The sequence below is a fragment of the Mobula birostris genome, chromosome 18 (assembly GCF_030028105.1).
Source record: "Mobula birostris isolate sMobBir1 chromosome 18, sMobBir1.hap1, whole genome shotgun sequence".
In the NCBI taxonomy this organism is placed as follows: Eukaryota; Metazoa; Chordata; class Chondrichthyes; order Myliobatiformes; family Myliobatidae; genus Mobula; species Mobula birostris.
The window spans coordinates 7452790-7470054 of record NC_092387.1 but is presented as its reverse complement, the minus strand read 5'-3'; the positions used below and the strand labels follow the sequence as shown (position 1 = coordinate 7470054).

The window sequence follows — 17265 nt, the reverse complement described above, 5'->3', positions numbered from 1 at the left end:
GGGTTATGTGGAAGGGAAGCATTAGATTGATCTCGAGCAGTCGGTTCAATATTATAGACCAAAGAGCCTGTAATGTACTGTATATATGCCCTTTGACCTTTCCCCTCTCACCTTATTGCTCATGTGCACTGCACTTTCTCTGCAGCTATTCCACTTTACTCTGCACTGTGTTGTACCTCAACGCACTGTGTAAAGACCTGATCCAGTTCCAGCTCCCTGACCAGGCTTTAGTCTGCTGGCTCCGGCCTGCTGCCAGCCTCTGCTCTGAGCAGTCTTTGTACAGACACATAGTGCTGGTGACCAGGGCAACCTGCTGGACACTGGGAACTGGGTCAGAGATCACCTGGGAACGGCTGACTGGCAACGGTCTCAGGCTGTGGTCGAAGGGCGTGACCCTCCCTGTGTGAGACGCTAACAGTCACTAGATCATCGGCCTGGCATTTCCTGCAGGGAATGAACTGTCTCCAGCTGCCAGCAGCAGCAGAGGGGAAACAGCAGGCCTCATGACAGGAAGCGGCTGGCCCAGACAGCACACACTGTTGGCTTTGTCCACCAAGCAACGACTTTGGCTGTCGCACAGCCCAGGCACTCCCCGCTCCAGATCACCAGAGGCTGCCGAGGGTGGCGGAGTCAGACAACTCCACCACAGGCACAAGCCTCCTCACACCCTCCAGAGGTGATACCTCAAGACGGCAGCACTTTGACCCTCATTACTACCATCAGAGAGGAGGTACAGGAGCTGGAAGATACACACTCACTATCTTAGGAACAGCTTCTTCCCCTCTGCCATCAGATTTCTGAATGGTCCATGAACCCACGAACACTACCTCTATATTTTTGCACGACGTATATTTGTAATTTACATTCATTATTGTATCTTTGTCTTGTCCTGCTGCCACAAAATGACAAATTTCACATTAGCTATGTCAGTGATAGTAACTCTGATTATGGTCCTCCGGTCTGACAGAACTCCTTTGGCTAGAAGACGAGAGCTTCATCATTCCCTGAATGGTCTGGGTTCCCTCCTGCTGAGCACAGCAAGATCCCACCCGACCACTTCCTTCTCTCCTGGGTCTGGGCTGAATCAAGAGTGTGTGCACGAGTTCCCAGCGGCCCCAGAACATTGGGGTGGAGAGGACTGCGTAGCTGGCTGAACTGGTGCAACTTCGTCTATGCCCAAGATCTGTTCGGCTTACTGACCACCGCTGGCAGCTTGGATCTGAGGATCTGCCATGCTTGTAACTTAAGACCCTGAGCTTGTGGACTGGGTCAGAATAAATCTCAGCCCCACCTCCCGGTTCGACACCCCCTTGCTCCCTGATATCAAAACAAACCCGTTGATCTTCAACACAAGAGATTCTACAGACACTGGAAATTCAGAACAACACACACAAAATGCTGAGGGAACTTAGCAGGCAACATCCATGGAGAGGAATAATCAGTCGCCATCTTGGACAGAGACCCTTCTTCAGGACTAGAAAGGAAGGGGGAATGAGCCAGAATAAGAAAGGAGGGAGGGGAAGGAGGACAAGCTGGCAGGTGATAGGTGAAACCAAGTGAGGAGGAAGATGGGCGGGTGGGTGAGCAGGGTGAAATAAGAAGCTGGGAGGTGATAGGTGGAAGAGGTAAAGTGTTGAAGAAAGAAATTTGGTAAGAGAAGAGGGTGGACCATGGGCAAATGGGAAGGAGGTGAGGAGAATAGAAGGGGAGAGAGGATTCTTATTCTGGTTTCTTCCCCACCTCCTTTCCAGTCCTGAAGAAATGCCTCTGCCCGAAATGTCGACTGTTTATTCCTCTCCATGCATGCTGCCTGACCTGCTGAGCCCTGATTAGAGCAAGATAGCATGGATACAGGTCCTATAGCCTAACAGGGACAAATACTGGCCCTGGTTAGAGCGATATAGCATGGTACAGGCCTTCAGCCTAATGTGGACAAATATTGGCCCTGGTTAGAGCGATATAGCATGGTACAGGCCCTACAGCCTAACCAGGATAAATACTGGCTCTGGTTAGAGCAATATAGCACGGATACAGGCCCTATAGCCTAACGGGGACAAATACTGGCCCTGGTTAGAGCGATATAGCACAAATACAGGCCTTCAGTCCACACAGCAAGTCCCAATTTCTTGCATGTGATCTAAATCCCTCCAAGAGCGACCACTCCAGACAGCTATCCAACTGCTTCATCCCCAGCCAGCTTGTCCTCCTTCCCCACCCCGCACCTTATTCTGGCTACTGCCCTTTTCCTTTCCAGTCCTGATGAAGGGTCTCTGCCTGAAACATTGACTGTTTATTCCTGTCCATAGATGCTGCCTGAACATTCGCAGAACCTCTTGTATTTTTAAATATCCCGCCTCAACAACTTGCTCTGGCAGCTCATTCCATGTACCCAACACCTTTACCAGGAAGAGTTGCACTCAGGTTCCATTTAAACCTATCCTCTCTCGCCCTAAGCCTATGCACCCACCCCAACCTTGGACTCCTACCGTGGGGAAAAGACTGCTCCCTGTCCATTTTATCTGTTTCACTGGAGAGACGTCCATGCTGAGGCCCAGAGCTGTAATGTTGGAACCGACTGATTGCAGCCAACAATTTGTAAAGTCCGTGCTGCTCCGGTTCACCTTGACCCTTTGTCACCTCCCCAACCAAATGGTGTGCCGTCCCCACTTACCCGACATTGGCGCGCGCACAGTACTGTGCAAAAGATCTTAGGAGTGTCAGGGATAGCCACACCCAGCCCTCAGATTCCAGGCAAGGTCATTTGATTCCAAACAACCGAATTTATTGATGACTGCAGAGTGTCTCTCTGATGCACCCTACGTCCTTCCCTTTCCTTCCCTCTTTTCCCAATCGTGATTCCTCTCTCCCTGCCCCCCTCCCCACTCTCAGTTCACATATCAGAATAACTCATGACATGATTTTTTTTTAAGTAGCAGTACAGTGTAATACATAAAATTACTACAAAAGTGTTAGCTCCCCTCGTGATGCCTGAGCTTTTGCTCGTACTGTACAGAGACACACATAAACCAGACACCTGAGGCCAGCCTGACATCAATGAACAAGATTGGGCTCGTCAACTGTCATCGTTAAATCTTTACTCGAGTCAGGCAGGAGGTATGCCTTCCTTCCTTATCCAAGTAAATACCTGAATATTGCAAATGATGGCAGAGCCCAACCTGGCCACGTTGTTTTCAACTCTCTGACATTCAGGCACAGCCTCCCTCCTTACCCAAGTAAAGATTTAAAGGTTTATGATTTAAAACTGAGCGTTATCGGTCATATGTTCATTGAAACATATAGTGAAATGCTCTTTTTGCACCAATGACCAACACAGTCCGAGGATATGCTGGGCATAGTCTGCAAGTGTCACAATGCTTCCAGTGCCAACGTGGCATGCCCATAACTCACTAACCCTGACTGGTACGTCTTTGAACTGTAGGAAAAAACCAGAGCACCCGGAGGAAACCCACATGGTCACGGTGGGGATCGTACAAACTTCTCAGAGACAGCGACGGGAATAGAACCCCGATCGGTGATCACTGGTGCTGTGAAGTGTTACGCTACCATGCCGCTCACACACTCGAAATTGTCGACCCATACAATCAAAAGGGAAAAGTGGCAGCAAATGCCACAGACGGCTCACGCAAAGCGGCCATACCTGAGGGCGTGGATACAGTAGATGCACCGTGGCATGTTCTTCCTGTCGTAGACGTCTGTTGTCTCAGGATAAAAAATCTACAACAAATGAAACAGATAATTATCAATGAAATACTCATCTAGACAAATGGAAAGCTCAGCCAGAGTTACTGCTGGAAAAAAAAATCACACGTCCTGCTTGAGGAACAGGCTGGCCAAGTGCAACACTCACTTTATGCTGCTGAACTCCGACTTTTTATCACTCAGCAGTGTGTGTGCATTGTACGGCAGAATGCTGAGGCCTCTGATTTGTCTGCAATGCACCCAAAGCTTCTCAACAACCAGGAGAAGGGAAAGGGTGCCTGGAATTCCACACTGGACAACTCCATGGCTGGAATTTCCAGGCAGTCACAGAGTGAGTCAGGAAATTCAAAGACACAATCCAACCATCAAGGAGGCAGCACAGGAGCCTGAAAACACACTCAACATTGTAGGAACACTCAAATTTCTGAATGGACAGCAAAATCTCACTATTTTGCTCTTTTTGCATTGTTTATTTATATTTTTATATATTTCTTATTGTGTAGTTTTTGTTTTGCACTGTACTGCTGCCACAAAACAATGAATTTGCTGAGATACGTCAGTGATAATGAGGGTTGGGGCGGGGGGAGGGCAGATTATTTACACAGGGGACGACCCATTGGGATCTTTTCCCAAGGATTTGTCACTGTTGATCTTCCCTTCCTGCTCCTTTCCAGAATGACGTGAGGAGAGCAGTGGGAATCCTCACCTTGGGCAGCCCAATTTTCGACATGGCGTTGAACCACTGGATGGTGTTGTCCGTGTGTCGAAAGTGCAGTCCGGTGGCCTGGTAAAGAAAAGACAGACATTCAGACATGCAAGCACCTACTTCTTCCGGAGAGCCAGAGCCCACAACAATCCACCCGTCCAGAAGTGGCAGTCTGGGCACACAGCCCATCTGGCCTGACCAGCCCCTCACCACCCTTCTCCTCCCTCCACCAGCACGTTCCTTTCCGTTCCCATGAACTCCAGTCGCAGGACCACTTAGTGTGAGAGTGTGCAAGTTCCACCTTCACAGAGTGAGACAGCAGGCAAAGAGATCCTTCAGCCCAACTCGTTCATACTTACCAAGGTGTCAAGCTGAGCTCGTTCCCATTTCCCCATGTTTAGCCCAAATCCCTCCAAACCAGGGGGTCCCAACTTGGGGTTCATGGACCCCTCGCGTAATGGTATTGGTCTACAGCATAAAAAAAGGTTGGGAACCCCTTTCTGTCCACATACCTGTCCAAATGTTGTTATTGTACCTATCTCAACTATTTCTCTGTCAGCTCGTTCTATAGATGCACCACCCTCTTTTAAACCTTTCCCTGTCAGCATCCCTGGATACAAGAGCGTTTTCCCTGGATATGACTGTTTTTCCTTGCACATAACACTTTTAATTGATATAGGGCTATGCACATTCACCCTATCCAAGTCCCTCATTATTTTATACACCTCTAATACAATAACCCCTCAGTCTGACCCATTCAGTAATAACTCCCAACTTCTCCCTTAAACTTTGACCCTCCTGTCATGACAACATTCCTGTAAATCTTCTTTATTCTTTTTCCAGCTCAATGATGTCTTTCCAAAATCAGGATGACCAAAATGTGCACAATACTCCCAAGTGCAGCCTCACCAATATACAACTGCAAGCCCTCTGAGAGTAGGTTACAAGGTTGGCACTACATCGTGGACTGTGCTGTAAAGCTCCATGTTCCATGTCAGCTCCTACACTGAACACAAGGGGTGAAGATCGGTCCACAACTGCAGTCCAAAGACATTCCGGTTAGTAGGTTAATTGATCACTGTAGATTGTCCTGCGATTAGAGTGGGTTAAATCAATGGTTTGTTGGCAGTGTAGCACGAAGGCACAGGACAGCCTCTCCCTGCTGTAATCTGAAAATAAATAAATACCCCGCGGGCACAGAGAATGGCCACTGCTTGTCCGTGGTCCAGGATTCTGAAGCCCTGTGACATCCAGTGCAGTGGATGCTACCCAGATGCCTGTTTGCCCACGTGAAGAGCTGCCCCAGACGCGAGAATGTTACCTTGTATCTGGTTTGCTCACAGTCGTAAATCTTTTTGCGGGACACCACGTTTGGGCTGAAGAAGTTGCCCAGTTTGGCCAGATAGACACCGTTTCTCAGACCTTCTTCCAGCTCGGTTGTGGGAGGGAGCTCTTCGTCCAAACAGGCCTCCATCCAACTGAAAAACAGAGAGTCAGAGAGAATGGTTACAGAGGCAGAGAGAATGGGGGGGGGGGGGTGGGGGGAGATTATACCAACTGGCTGCAGAGTCGTTCAGTATTGACAAATTCAGGATACAATGGGAGGAGGAAGTCGAGAGGGCAAGTGGAGGTAGAACAATGAATGAGAGAATGGGGAAGGAGAGGAGAAGAGAGCTTGAAGGAGGGAATGGGAGAGGGAGCAGAGAGGGGAGAGAACAAAATATGGAGAGCACAAGAGAGGGAGGGATGACAGAGAGAGAGTGACATGGGGGAGGGAGAGAGTTAGGGAGAGGAGTAGAGGGGGAGACTGGGGAAGGGTGAAGATGGGGGTAGGGGAGTAAGACGGGTATCCTGTTACATCAGTGACCCTTCTGCAGTAAGGAACCCAGAGTAGGTCATCTCAAGCCTGTGGATTACATGGAGGTCTGGTCAGGGAAGATAATCGGTGTGGATTGGTGAGCAGCGGGAGATGGGCCATAGTGAAGTCAGGCACGAGCTGCTTCCCATGGGAATGGTATGTGCACTGTAATCCCGGGAGACCACTCTGCCGGCTGACTAACCTCCTCAGAGGCCCCACAGATCAACTTAGCAATGTCTGAACTCAACAGTTAGTTCCTGGTCCTCACATCTGCTCAGCCAACAACAAAGACAAGTTTTTACTTGGAATTTTCTTATCTGGGCATTCCCAACAACGCCAGAATTTACTGCCCATCATGAGTTGCCCCTTATTTCAAGATTTAAGATTTATCACACACGCATCAAAACTTCATGACAGATTCCACCCACCCTGCTCAGGGACTGTCTGCCCCACTCCCATCAGGGAGGAGGCTACGTAACATCCACGCCAGGACCACCAACTCAAAAACAGGTACTTTCTCCAAGCAGCAAGGCTGATCAACACCTCCACCCACTAACACTCTCCACTCCACACCCCCAACCACCACTACTTTATCATTAACTGTCAGAGTCACCTTATAGAAAACCATAGAAAAAACCATAGAAACTCAGCACAGAAACAGACCTTTTGGCCCTTCTTGGCTGTGCCGAACCATTTTCTGCCTAGTCCCACTGACCTGCACACGGACCATATCCCTCCATACACCTCCCATCCATGTATCTGTCCAATTTATTCTTAAATGTTAAAAAAGAACCCGCATTTACCACCTCGTCTGGCAGCTCATTCCATACTCCCACCACTCTCTGTGTGAAGAAGCCCCGCCTAATGTTCCCTTTAAACTTCCCCCCCCCCCTCACCCTTAACCCATGTCCTCTGGTTTTTTTCTCCCCTTGCCTCAGTGGAAAAAGCCTGCTTGCATTCACTCTATCTATACCCATCATAATTTTATATACCTCTATCAAATCTCCCCTCATTCTTCTACGCTCCAGGGAATAAAGTCCTAACCTATTCAACCTTTCTCTGTAACTGAGTTTCTCAAGTCCCGGCAACATCCTTGTAAACCTTCTCTGCACTCTTTCAACCTTATTTATATCCTTCCTGTAATTTGGTGACCAAAACTGAACACAATACTCCAGATTCGGCCTCACCAATGCCTTATACAACCTCATCATAACATTTCAGCTCTTATACTCAATACTTTGATTAATAAAGGCCAATGTACCAAAAGCTCTCTTTACGACCCTATCTACCTATCTACGCCACTTTTAGAGAATTTTGTATCTGTATTCCCAGATCCATCTGTTCTACTGCACTCCTCAGTGCCTTACCATTAACCCTGTATGTTCTACCTTGGTTTGTCCTTCCAACATACAATATTTCACACTTGTCAGTATTAAACTCCATCTGCCATTTTTCAGCCCATTTTTCCAGCTGGTCTAAGTCCCTCTGCAGGCTCTGAAAACCTTCCTCACTGTCTACTACACCTCCAATCTTTGTATCATCAGCAAACTTGCTGATCCAATTTACCACATTATCATCCAGATCATTGATATAGATGACAAATAACAATGGACCCAGCACTGATCCCTGTGGCACACTACTAGTCACAGGCCTCCACTCAGAGAAGCAATTCTCTACTACCACTCTCTGGCTTCTTCCATCGAGCCAATGTCTAATCCAATTTACCACCTCTCCATGTATACCTAGCGACTGAATTTTCCTAACTAACCTCCCATGCGGGACCTTGTCAAAGGCCTTACTGAAGTCCATGTAGACAATATCCACTGCCTTCCCTTCATCCACTTTCCTGGTAACCTCCTCGAAAAACTCCAACAGATTGGTCAAACATGACCAACCACGCACAAAGCCAATTTGACTCTCCCTAATAAGCCCCTGTCTATCCAAATGCTTGTAGATTCTGTCTCTTAGTACTCCCTCCAATAACTTACCTACTACTGACATTAAACTCACCGGCCTATAATTTCCCAGATTACTTTTCGATCCTTTTTTAAACAACAGAACAACATGAGCCACTCTCCAATCCTCCGGCACTTCACCCGTAGACAGCGACATTTTAAATATTTCTGCCAGGGCCTCCTCCTTTTCAATCTGTACAGTTTCCATGGTCTCACTACTTGATTCCCTCAATTCCATAGATTTCATGCCAGCTTCCTTAGTAAATACAGACGCAAAAAACCTATTTAAGATCTCCCCCATTTCCTTTGGTTCCGCACAAAGCCGACCACTTTGATCTTCAAGAGGACCAATTTTATCCCTTACAATCCTTTTGCTCTTAATATACTTGTAAAAGCTCTTTGGATTATCCTTCACTTTGACTGCCAAGGGAACCTCATGTCTTCTTTTAGCCCTCCTGATTTCTTTCTTAAGTATTTTCTTGCACTTCTTATACTCCTCAAGCACCTGATCTACCCCCTGTTTCCTATACATTTCATACAACTCCCTCTTCTTCTTTATCAGAGTTGCAATATCCCTTGAGAACCAAGGTTCCTTATTCCTATTCAATTTGTCTTTAATCCTGACAGGAACATACAAACTCTGCACTCTCAAAATTTCCCCTTTGAAGGCTTCCCACCTACCAATCACATCTTTGCCAGAGAACAACCTGTCCCAATCCACGCTTTTTCAATCCTTTCTCATTTCTTCAAATTTGGCCTTCTTCCAGTTCAGAACCTCAACCCGAGGACCAGATCTATCCTTGTCCATGATCAAATTGAAACTAATGGTGTTATGATCACTGGAACCAAAGTGCTCCCCTACACAGACTTCTGTCACTTGCCCTAATTCGTTTCCTAACAGGAGATCCAATATTGCATCCCTTCTAGTTGGTCCCTCTATATATTGATTTAGAAAACTTTCCTGAACACATTTTACAAACTCTAAACCATCTAGACCCCTAACAGTATGGGAGTCCCAATCAATGTATGGAAAATTAAAATCCCCTACCGCCACAACTTTATGTTTCCTGCAGTTGCCTGCTATCTCTCTGCAGATTTGCTCTTCCAAGTCTCGTTGACTATTGGGTGGTCTGTAATACAATCCCACTAATATATACAGAGACTCCTGTGCCTAGCATCACCTTATGGACATACAATCAATCTATGCATACAAGCTATCTCAGGCGTTTAATTTTAATTTTTTTTATTACTGTGTTCTTTATCTTATTATTTTTTGTGCTGTATCAGATCTGGAGTAACAATTATTTTGTTCCCCTTTACACTTGCGCACAGGAAGTGACATGAAACAACCTTGAATCTTGAAACACACAGTGAAATGCGGAGTGAAATGAGGAGTGAGTAGGTGAGAGTGAGTCACCTCCTGCAACGCTGATGAAGGTGCAACACCATTACAAGTTTATTGCTGTGGGCATAAAAACTGTGAACAGTACAAATATGACTGCCTTTTCCTAAAGCTCCCTTCCGGAAAGTGCTACAGGGCTACTAGAACAAAAACTTCCCACCATTTAAAAAAATTTCTTCCCTCAGGCATTTAATCTGATCAACCATTCCAGTTAGCACCCCGGCCACCTCAATCACTGCCCTGTATGCATTTTAAAGCACTTTTTATAATGGTGTTTACATTGTAAATCCATGCTGAGATTTATTCCATACCCACATTTCAACCTCCGACTTGCTTTTATATGGTTATTTATTCTTGAATGGTGTTTTTTGCAGTATGTCATTCCAAAGCACTACAGCTCATTTCTAACACATGTAAACGTGCGTGGCGAGTAAAGCGGAACCCTGATCCTGAATTTAACATACATTATGCATACTTCACAGGACAGAATAAAGAAAGCTAAACACAAGGACCCTCCTCGTGGACCGTTACCTTGTCGTGGTGAGGGGGCTTGTGTATCTCAGTGAGGCTATGAGCTACACCGTATCCAGAGCTATTCAAGATGGACAGGTCATGGCAGAGAAGAAGAAGAAAGCCCGTAACTCTGAGTGGAGTCATCGGGACGCCGTCATGACGGCGTTTTTTTTTAGCAGGCTTTCTTATTTTTATGAGGCCCAGTTGCTAGCTCGACGCTCAACCCAGCACGGATGGAAAGCGTGCGAGGGAGCTGGCTGGATTCGAATTTAGGAACCTTCCCTCTGAAGTTCGGCACTGATGCCACTACGCCACCGGCCAGCTAACGGCAGAGAGGGCAGACTAAATATGGTCCACTGGAGAAGGAAACAGAAACCCACTCCAGTAATTTGCCAAGAAAACCTTATTGATAAAAGTGACCAGAGAACATAGAAGGCTTGATGTGCAGGAGTCCATGAGAGGTCATGAAGAGTTGGACTGATCAGCAAAACTTAAGGATAAAGCAAGTTGAAGGAAATATAGTCCGAGGTAGAATTAATATTTTTTTTTAAAAGAGACTGTTCTCAAAAAGGCAGCGTCCATCATTACGGACCCCATCACTCACGACATACCCTCTTTTTATTGCTTCCATCAAAGAGGTACAGGAGTTGAAGACACACACTCAGTGTTTCACAAACACCTTCTATCCCTCGGCCATCAGATTTCTGAATGGACAATGTTCACCATCTCACTATTCCACTTTTGCTACTTTTATTTTGGTAACTCAGAAATTTTCCATGCATGGCACTGCACTGCTGCCAGAAAATAACCAATTTTGTGAAATATGTCAGTGATAATAAACCTGATTCTGATTGTGCTGGCAGTGGGGAAGGAGCTGTTACTGAACCAAGTGGGTCGTCAGGCTCCCGTACGGGTCTCCCTCCTGTCTCTTATGCAGCTGGAAAGGGAATGAACAACAATGGCTCGAATTTCCGCCCACCGTGCGGGGTTCTGACAGCTGGATCTCGAGGGAAGCCTCTTTATTTCATCGGCAGGTGGCAAGGGAAACATGAGGAGCTGCCACACACCGGGACACATGGCCCGCTTTTGGCATCACGGAAGGAGAAAGCAGGACCTCTGCCAAGTCAGAGGTTCGAATCCCACTCGAAGGGGCACAGCCTTCAAGCACTGAGGCGAAGGGTAAGGGGGCAGCACTGAGCTGGCCTCCTGCCTGGCCCCCTTCCAAAGACTCTTCAGTACTCAGGGCCCCAGGGGAGGAAGCAGGGAGCCAGCTGGCTCACTGGATGGGCCACTGCACAGGATCGGAAAAAGCTGCAGAACGTTGTAAACTCAGCCAGCTCCGCCATCGGCACTAGCTTCCCCAGCATCGAAGACACCTTCAAGGTGCGATGCCTCAAAAAGGCAGCTTCCATCACCCAGGACATGGCCTCTTCTCATTGCCACCATCAAGGAGGAGGCATTAAAGACACACACATTTCAGTAACAGCTTCTTCCCCTCCACCATCAGATTTCTGAACAAACCTCACTAATTTTCCCTCTCTTCTTGCTTCTGGAAACCAACAGATTTCACAACATTATGCTGGTGATATTAAACCCAATTCTGATTCTGGAATCCTTGGAGAACTGGTGTTTCCCAGGAAGGCTGGAAACACTCAGCAGGTCAGGCAGCGTCTGTGGAGCAGATGTGAAACTTCACATTCTCTTTCCCAGAATGCTCTCAAAACCTGTGTTTCTGGCACTTTCTATTTTAACTTGGAATTTTTGTGTTGACGATATTATTTTAAAGCAAAGCATTAAATCCAGAGACTTGCGGATAAAAAGGAAGGCCCAGAATCCAGTGCTCAGGAGGAGGTACTATTTTTGAATTTTATTCAGAGATACATCACGGTAACAGGCCCTGAGCCACCCAATTACACCACATGAGCAATTCATCCTCTAACTGGTACGTCTTTGGGACGTGAAACTGAGCACCCAGAGGAAACCCACGTGGTCACAGAGAAAACGTACAAACTCCTAACGGACAAGTGCCGAACTGAACCCGGTTTGCTGGTGCTGTAACGATTCATTGATTGCTTTTCCATCGCGTCCGGCAAAGACAGGGAACCTGTGCAGGAGAGTTTTTGAAGCAGAAAACTTTGCACTGGGGCAGTTCCACTATCTCTCCCTCAGAAGTCCGGGTTCAGTGGTACGAACAGTTTGTCTCCCGGTTGCAGTGGACGAACATGAGTTCTCCTGTGCCTTGTCACGCTCTTTGCCTTCCATGGAGCGTTGCAGATCTCATCTGCCCAATCTATGGGAGCTGACAGCCACGTCCCGACCTCGCCGGTGTATGAAGCCCGCCAATTACTCTAACCTGGTTTGGCTCGCCCATCCATGCCACGTGGCCACTCGCATGCAAACAGCTACTTGGAGCTACAGGTGAGAGTCGAGTGTCCGGGGGGACCAAAGGTGAGTGGGCTACCTCGGAATGGCCACGACAAGAGGGGCTACCCCCTCCCTGGACGCCCCATGCACCCCGGTGCTGTAATAGTGTTACACTAACTGTTACATTATCCTACCTAACCAAATGCTCCTTTAAGTGAAGGGGAAAATAACTCCAGCTGAATGGGAGTACAGTATCTATCCAACCAGTTCAACACAATGCATTTGGAACTGTGACAGTGGGTGTTTGTTTGCAGAAGTCATAGGTCTGTTAAGCGGAGATGGCTGGCTTTGTCTGCGGAGCACACTGTGAACCAGACACACCCTCGGTAGAACCAGTCTGACAACTTGCCCCATCTCTCCTCCCTCTGCCATACAGAGCACCATAAACACAAGAGATTCTGCAGATGCTGGAAATCCAGAGAAACACACACAAAATGCTCGAGGAACTCAGCAGATTGGGCAGCATCTAAAGAGGAAAATGAATAGTCAATATTTCAGGCCAATACCACCCTTCATCAGGGTCTCATCCAGTAAACCTGATACTTTAAAAACAGAGTCTTTGCATCTGCCGTCAGAGTTCTGAACAGCCATGATCACCCTCTCAGCAGTTACTTATTTTTAATATATCCCAATGTAACATTTGGTAATTTTTCTGTCTTGCACGCACTGCGGCTGCAAAACAACAAATTTCATGACATACATCAGTGACAATAAACCTGATTCTGACGAAGTAAGGTCACAGCCTGAAAAGTTGACTGTTTATTCCCGTCCCTGGATGTGAGCTGGAGCGTGACGAAAACTTGAGGAACAGCCCCTGTAAATACAGAAACAAGGGCTGCAGCCTCTCACTCTCCGAATGTACATGGAACCCTGACTCCTCCAGGAGGCACAAATGCAAGCGAACTGAGTGCACAGCCAGCTTGGACACCTGCTGCAGAGCAGATTCTGAGCGTGCTGAATACTACCTTCCTATTCCTCTTTCACTTCACTCACTTATTTTAATTGTCATTTATAGAAATTCTTCATGTCTTGCACTGAACCGTTGCCTCGTAAGCATTAGACCATAAGACATAGGAGCAGAGTTAGGCCATTTGGCCCGTCAAGTGTCTGCCATTCATATGGCTGATTTATTTTCCCTCTCAGCCCCATTCTCCGGCCTACCCCAGTAATCTTTAACGCCCTGACTGATCAAGAACCTATCAACCTCTGCTTTAAACATACCCAATGACTTGATCTCCACAATTGTCTCTGGTAATCCATTTACCACTCTCTGGCTAAAGAAATTCCTCCTCATCTCTGTTCTAAAAGAATATCCTTCTATCCTGAGGCTGTGTCTTAAAACAATAAATTTTACAATAATATTGTAAGGATGTAATGTTGAGACTTTATAAAGCACTGGTGAGGACTCACTTGGAGTACTGTGAGAAGGTTTGGGCCCTTTGTCTTAGAAAGGATGTCCTGACACTGGAGAGGATTTCAAAGAGGTTCATGAAAATGATTCCAGGATTGATCGTCTGTCATACGAAGAGTGTTTGATGGCTCTGGGCCGGTATTCACTAGAATTCGGAAGAATGAGGGGGTGACCTCATTGAAACCTATCGAATGGTAAAAAGTCTTGATAGAGTGGATGTGGAGAGGACGTTTCCTGTGGTGAGAGAGTCTAAGACCAGAGGACACAGACTCAGAATAGAAGGGCATCCTTTTAGAATGGAGATGACGAGGAATTTCTGTAGTCAGAGAGTGGTGAATCTGTGGAATTCACTGCCACAGGCAGCTGAGGACGCCAAGTATTCATGTATATATAAGGCAGAGGTTGATAGATTCTGGATGGATCAGGGCATGAAGGGAAATGGGGAGAAGGTAGGAGATTGGGGCTGAGAGGGAAAACTAGATCAGCCATGATGAAATGGTGGAGCAGACTTGATGGGCCAAATGGCTTAATTCTGCTCTTACGTCTGATGGTCTTATCGTCTTATAATAAACCTGATTATGAGGTCTCTACAGGGCACCACAGACAGTAAGTAGAAAGGATCACCACAATATACCCAGTGTCCAACATCACACGAGGTGAAGTGAGTTGTTAGGGTCTGAGCCAGTTCTTGAGGAAGGATAGGCGAGGATACACAGGGGTACAGACATCGCACTGACTGATTGGTCTTCTTGGATGGTGGGGAGGGGGTGGTGGTATGAACACGTGAACAGATACGCAGCAGCCACCACCCTGTGGAACGGAGCCCAGTTTCAGGATCTCAGCGGACTCCTCCTGGCAGCATGACAGCGTAGCACTCAGTACAACGCTTCACAGTGCCAGCGCTCTGTGTTTCAATACTCACCGCTGTCTGTAAGGAGTTTGCACGTTCTCCCCAAACCACATGGGTTTCCTCCCACATTCCAAAGATGTACGGGTCAGGGTCAGTAAATTGTGGGCATGCTACGCTGGTGTTAGACACTTGCAGGCTTGCCCGAGTACATCCTCGGACAGTTGGTTGTTGTCATTAACAACACATTTCACTGGATGTTTCAATATTTCTCACCATCTGCAGGTTATTTCATTCCAGGAACTTCGTTAACATTTAGTATCATTAGTGAGATACGGCATGGAAGAGGCCCTCCAGCCTTTTCAGCCACACCGCCCTGCAATCCCCTGTTTTAATCCCAGCCTAATCACGGGACAGTTTACAAAGACCAATTAACTTACCAACCAGTACATCTTTGGACTGTGGGCAGAAACCAGAGCACCCGGAGGAACCCACGCAGTCACGGGGTGAATGTGCAAACACCTTACAGAAAGCAGCAGGAATTGAACCCGGGTCGCCTATAGAGCGTATGCTGACCACTATGCTACAATGCCGATGGAGTTGGAGAGAATGCAGAGGAGATTTACCAGGATGCTGCCTGGATTAGAGAGCATGTCTTATGAGGACAGGTTGAGAGGTTGAGCGAGCGAGGGCTTTTGTTTTTGGAGTGCTGGAGGACGAGAGGTGACTTAACAGCGGCATACAAGATGATAAAGAGGCAGAGATTGAGTGGACAGCTAGAAACATTTTCCCAGGATAGAAATGGAGGGGGCTTAATTTTAAGATGATGGGAGGAAAGTACAGTTGGTGGGGGCGAGGGGAAATGCCAGGGGAATTTTTTTTTAAAAAAGAGAGTAGAGGGTGTGTGGAATGTGCTGTCACGTGCAGAGGTAAAGGTAGATACATTAGGGATATTTAAGAGACTCTTAGACAGGCACATGGATGAAAGAAAAATGGAGGATTATGTGAGAGGGAAGGGTTTGATTGATCTTGCAGTAGGTTAAAAGGTACCCCGCTCCCTCCCAGGCACACACACAACAGACAGGCCTCCAACACGAGGACAGTCCCCCACCAGGCCTCCAACCACCAGTTCTTGGCCTGGAAGTCTCAGTCATTATAGATGCTCTCAGATAAAAGAAAAGTAGAGGGAAGGGTTAGATTGATCCCGGAGTACGTTATCATAGGCCAAAGGGCTGGTACTGCGCTGTGGTGCTTTACGTTCTGGTCACAAGTTCACTATGAAGTAACGAGGCATCAGCAGGGCCCTAGATGACAGCTGACATATCACCAGGTCTTTCAGGTCAGGCTCGAGCTACTGAAACTAACTGCTGAGTGGCTGGAGATGGTTGGTGATGAGTCACTTGGTGCATCACTCAATCACTAATGCCCCTCCCTAGTTTAATCTGAAAAAAAAAACAGGGAGTGGCACAGTGGCAGAGTGGTGAGGGTAATGCACTTACAGCACCAGAGACCTGTGTTCAGTTCCTGCGGCTCTCTGTAAGGAGTTGGCACAGAAAGGTGGCTGGAGATTGTGGAGGCATTACTAATGACCTTCCAAGAATCACCAGATTCTGCACTGGTTCCGGAGAACCAGAAAATTGCAAATGTCACTCCACTCTTCAAGGGAAAGGAATCCATAGGCCGGTTTGTCTGACCTCAGTGGTTGAAAAGAAGTTGGAGTTGATTACTAAGGATGAGGTATCAGGGCACATGATAAAACAGGCCTCAATGGAAAATCTTGCCTAACAAATCTGTTGGAATTCTTTAAATAAATAACAAGCAGGATAGACAACTGAGAATTAGTTTACACCATGTACTTGGTTTTTTTCCAGAAGGCCTTTGACAAGGTGCCACACATGAAACTGCTTAACAAGCTATATGGTATTACAGGAAAGATAAGGAAATGGCTGATAGGCAGGAGGCAAAGCGTGGGAATAAAGGGAGCCTTTTCTTGTTGGTTGCTGATGACAAGTGGCGCTCTACAGGGATCTGTGCTGGGATCGATTCTTTTTATGTTATATGTCAATGATTTGGATAATGGCATTGTTGCAAAGTTTGCAGGTGATATGAAGATAGGTGGAGGGTCAGGTAGTTTTGAGGAAGTAGAGAGGCTACAGAAGGACTTAGACAGATTAGGAGAATGGGCAAAGAAATGGCAGATGGAATACAGTGTCGGGAACTGTATGGTCATGCACTTTGGTTGAAGAAATGCAAGGGTTGACTATTTTCTAAATGGAGAGAAAATACAAAAAAGGTGAGGTGCAAAGGGACTCGAGTCCTTGTGCAGAACTCCCTAAAGGTTAACCTGCAGGTCGAGTATATGGTGAGGAAGACAAATGCAATGTTAGCATTCATTTCAAGAGGAATAGAATATAAAAGCAAGGATATAA

The 17265-nt window shown here is 46.9% G+C and overlaps 1 protein-coding gene across 1 annotated transcript in view; it reads right to left on the bottom strand.

Annotated features, from left to right (window-relative positions):
- The window catches only part of LOC140212239 (ras GTPase-activating-like protein IQGAP1), a 95825-nt gene that overhangs the window by 40306 nt on the left and 38254 nt on the right, over positions 1–17265 (bottom strand). The window contains exons 3-5 of the mRNA XM_072282963.1: positions 5748–5904; positions 4427–4504; positions 3659–3735 (exon numbers count right to left, since the gene is read on the bottom strand). Of these exons, the coding sequence (XP_072139064.1) occupies positions 3659–3735; positions 4427–4504; positions 5748–5904 (312 nt within the window). The remainder of the gene's footprint in view (positions 1–3658; positions 3736–4426; positions 4505–5747; positions 5905–17265) is intronic.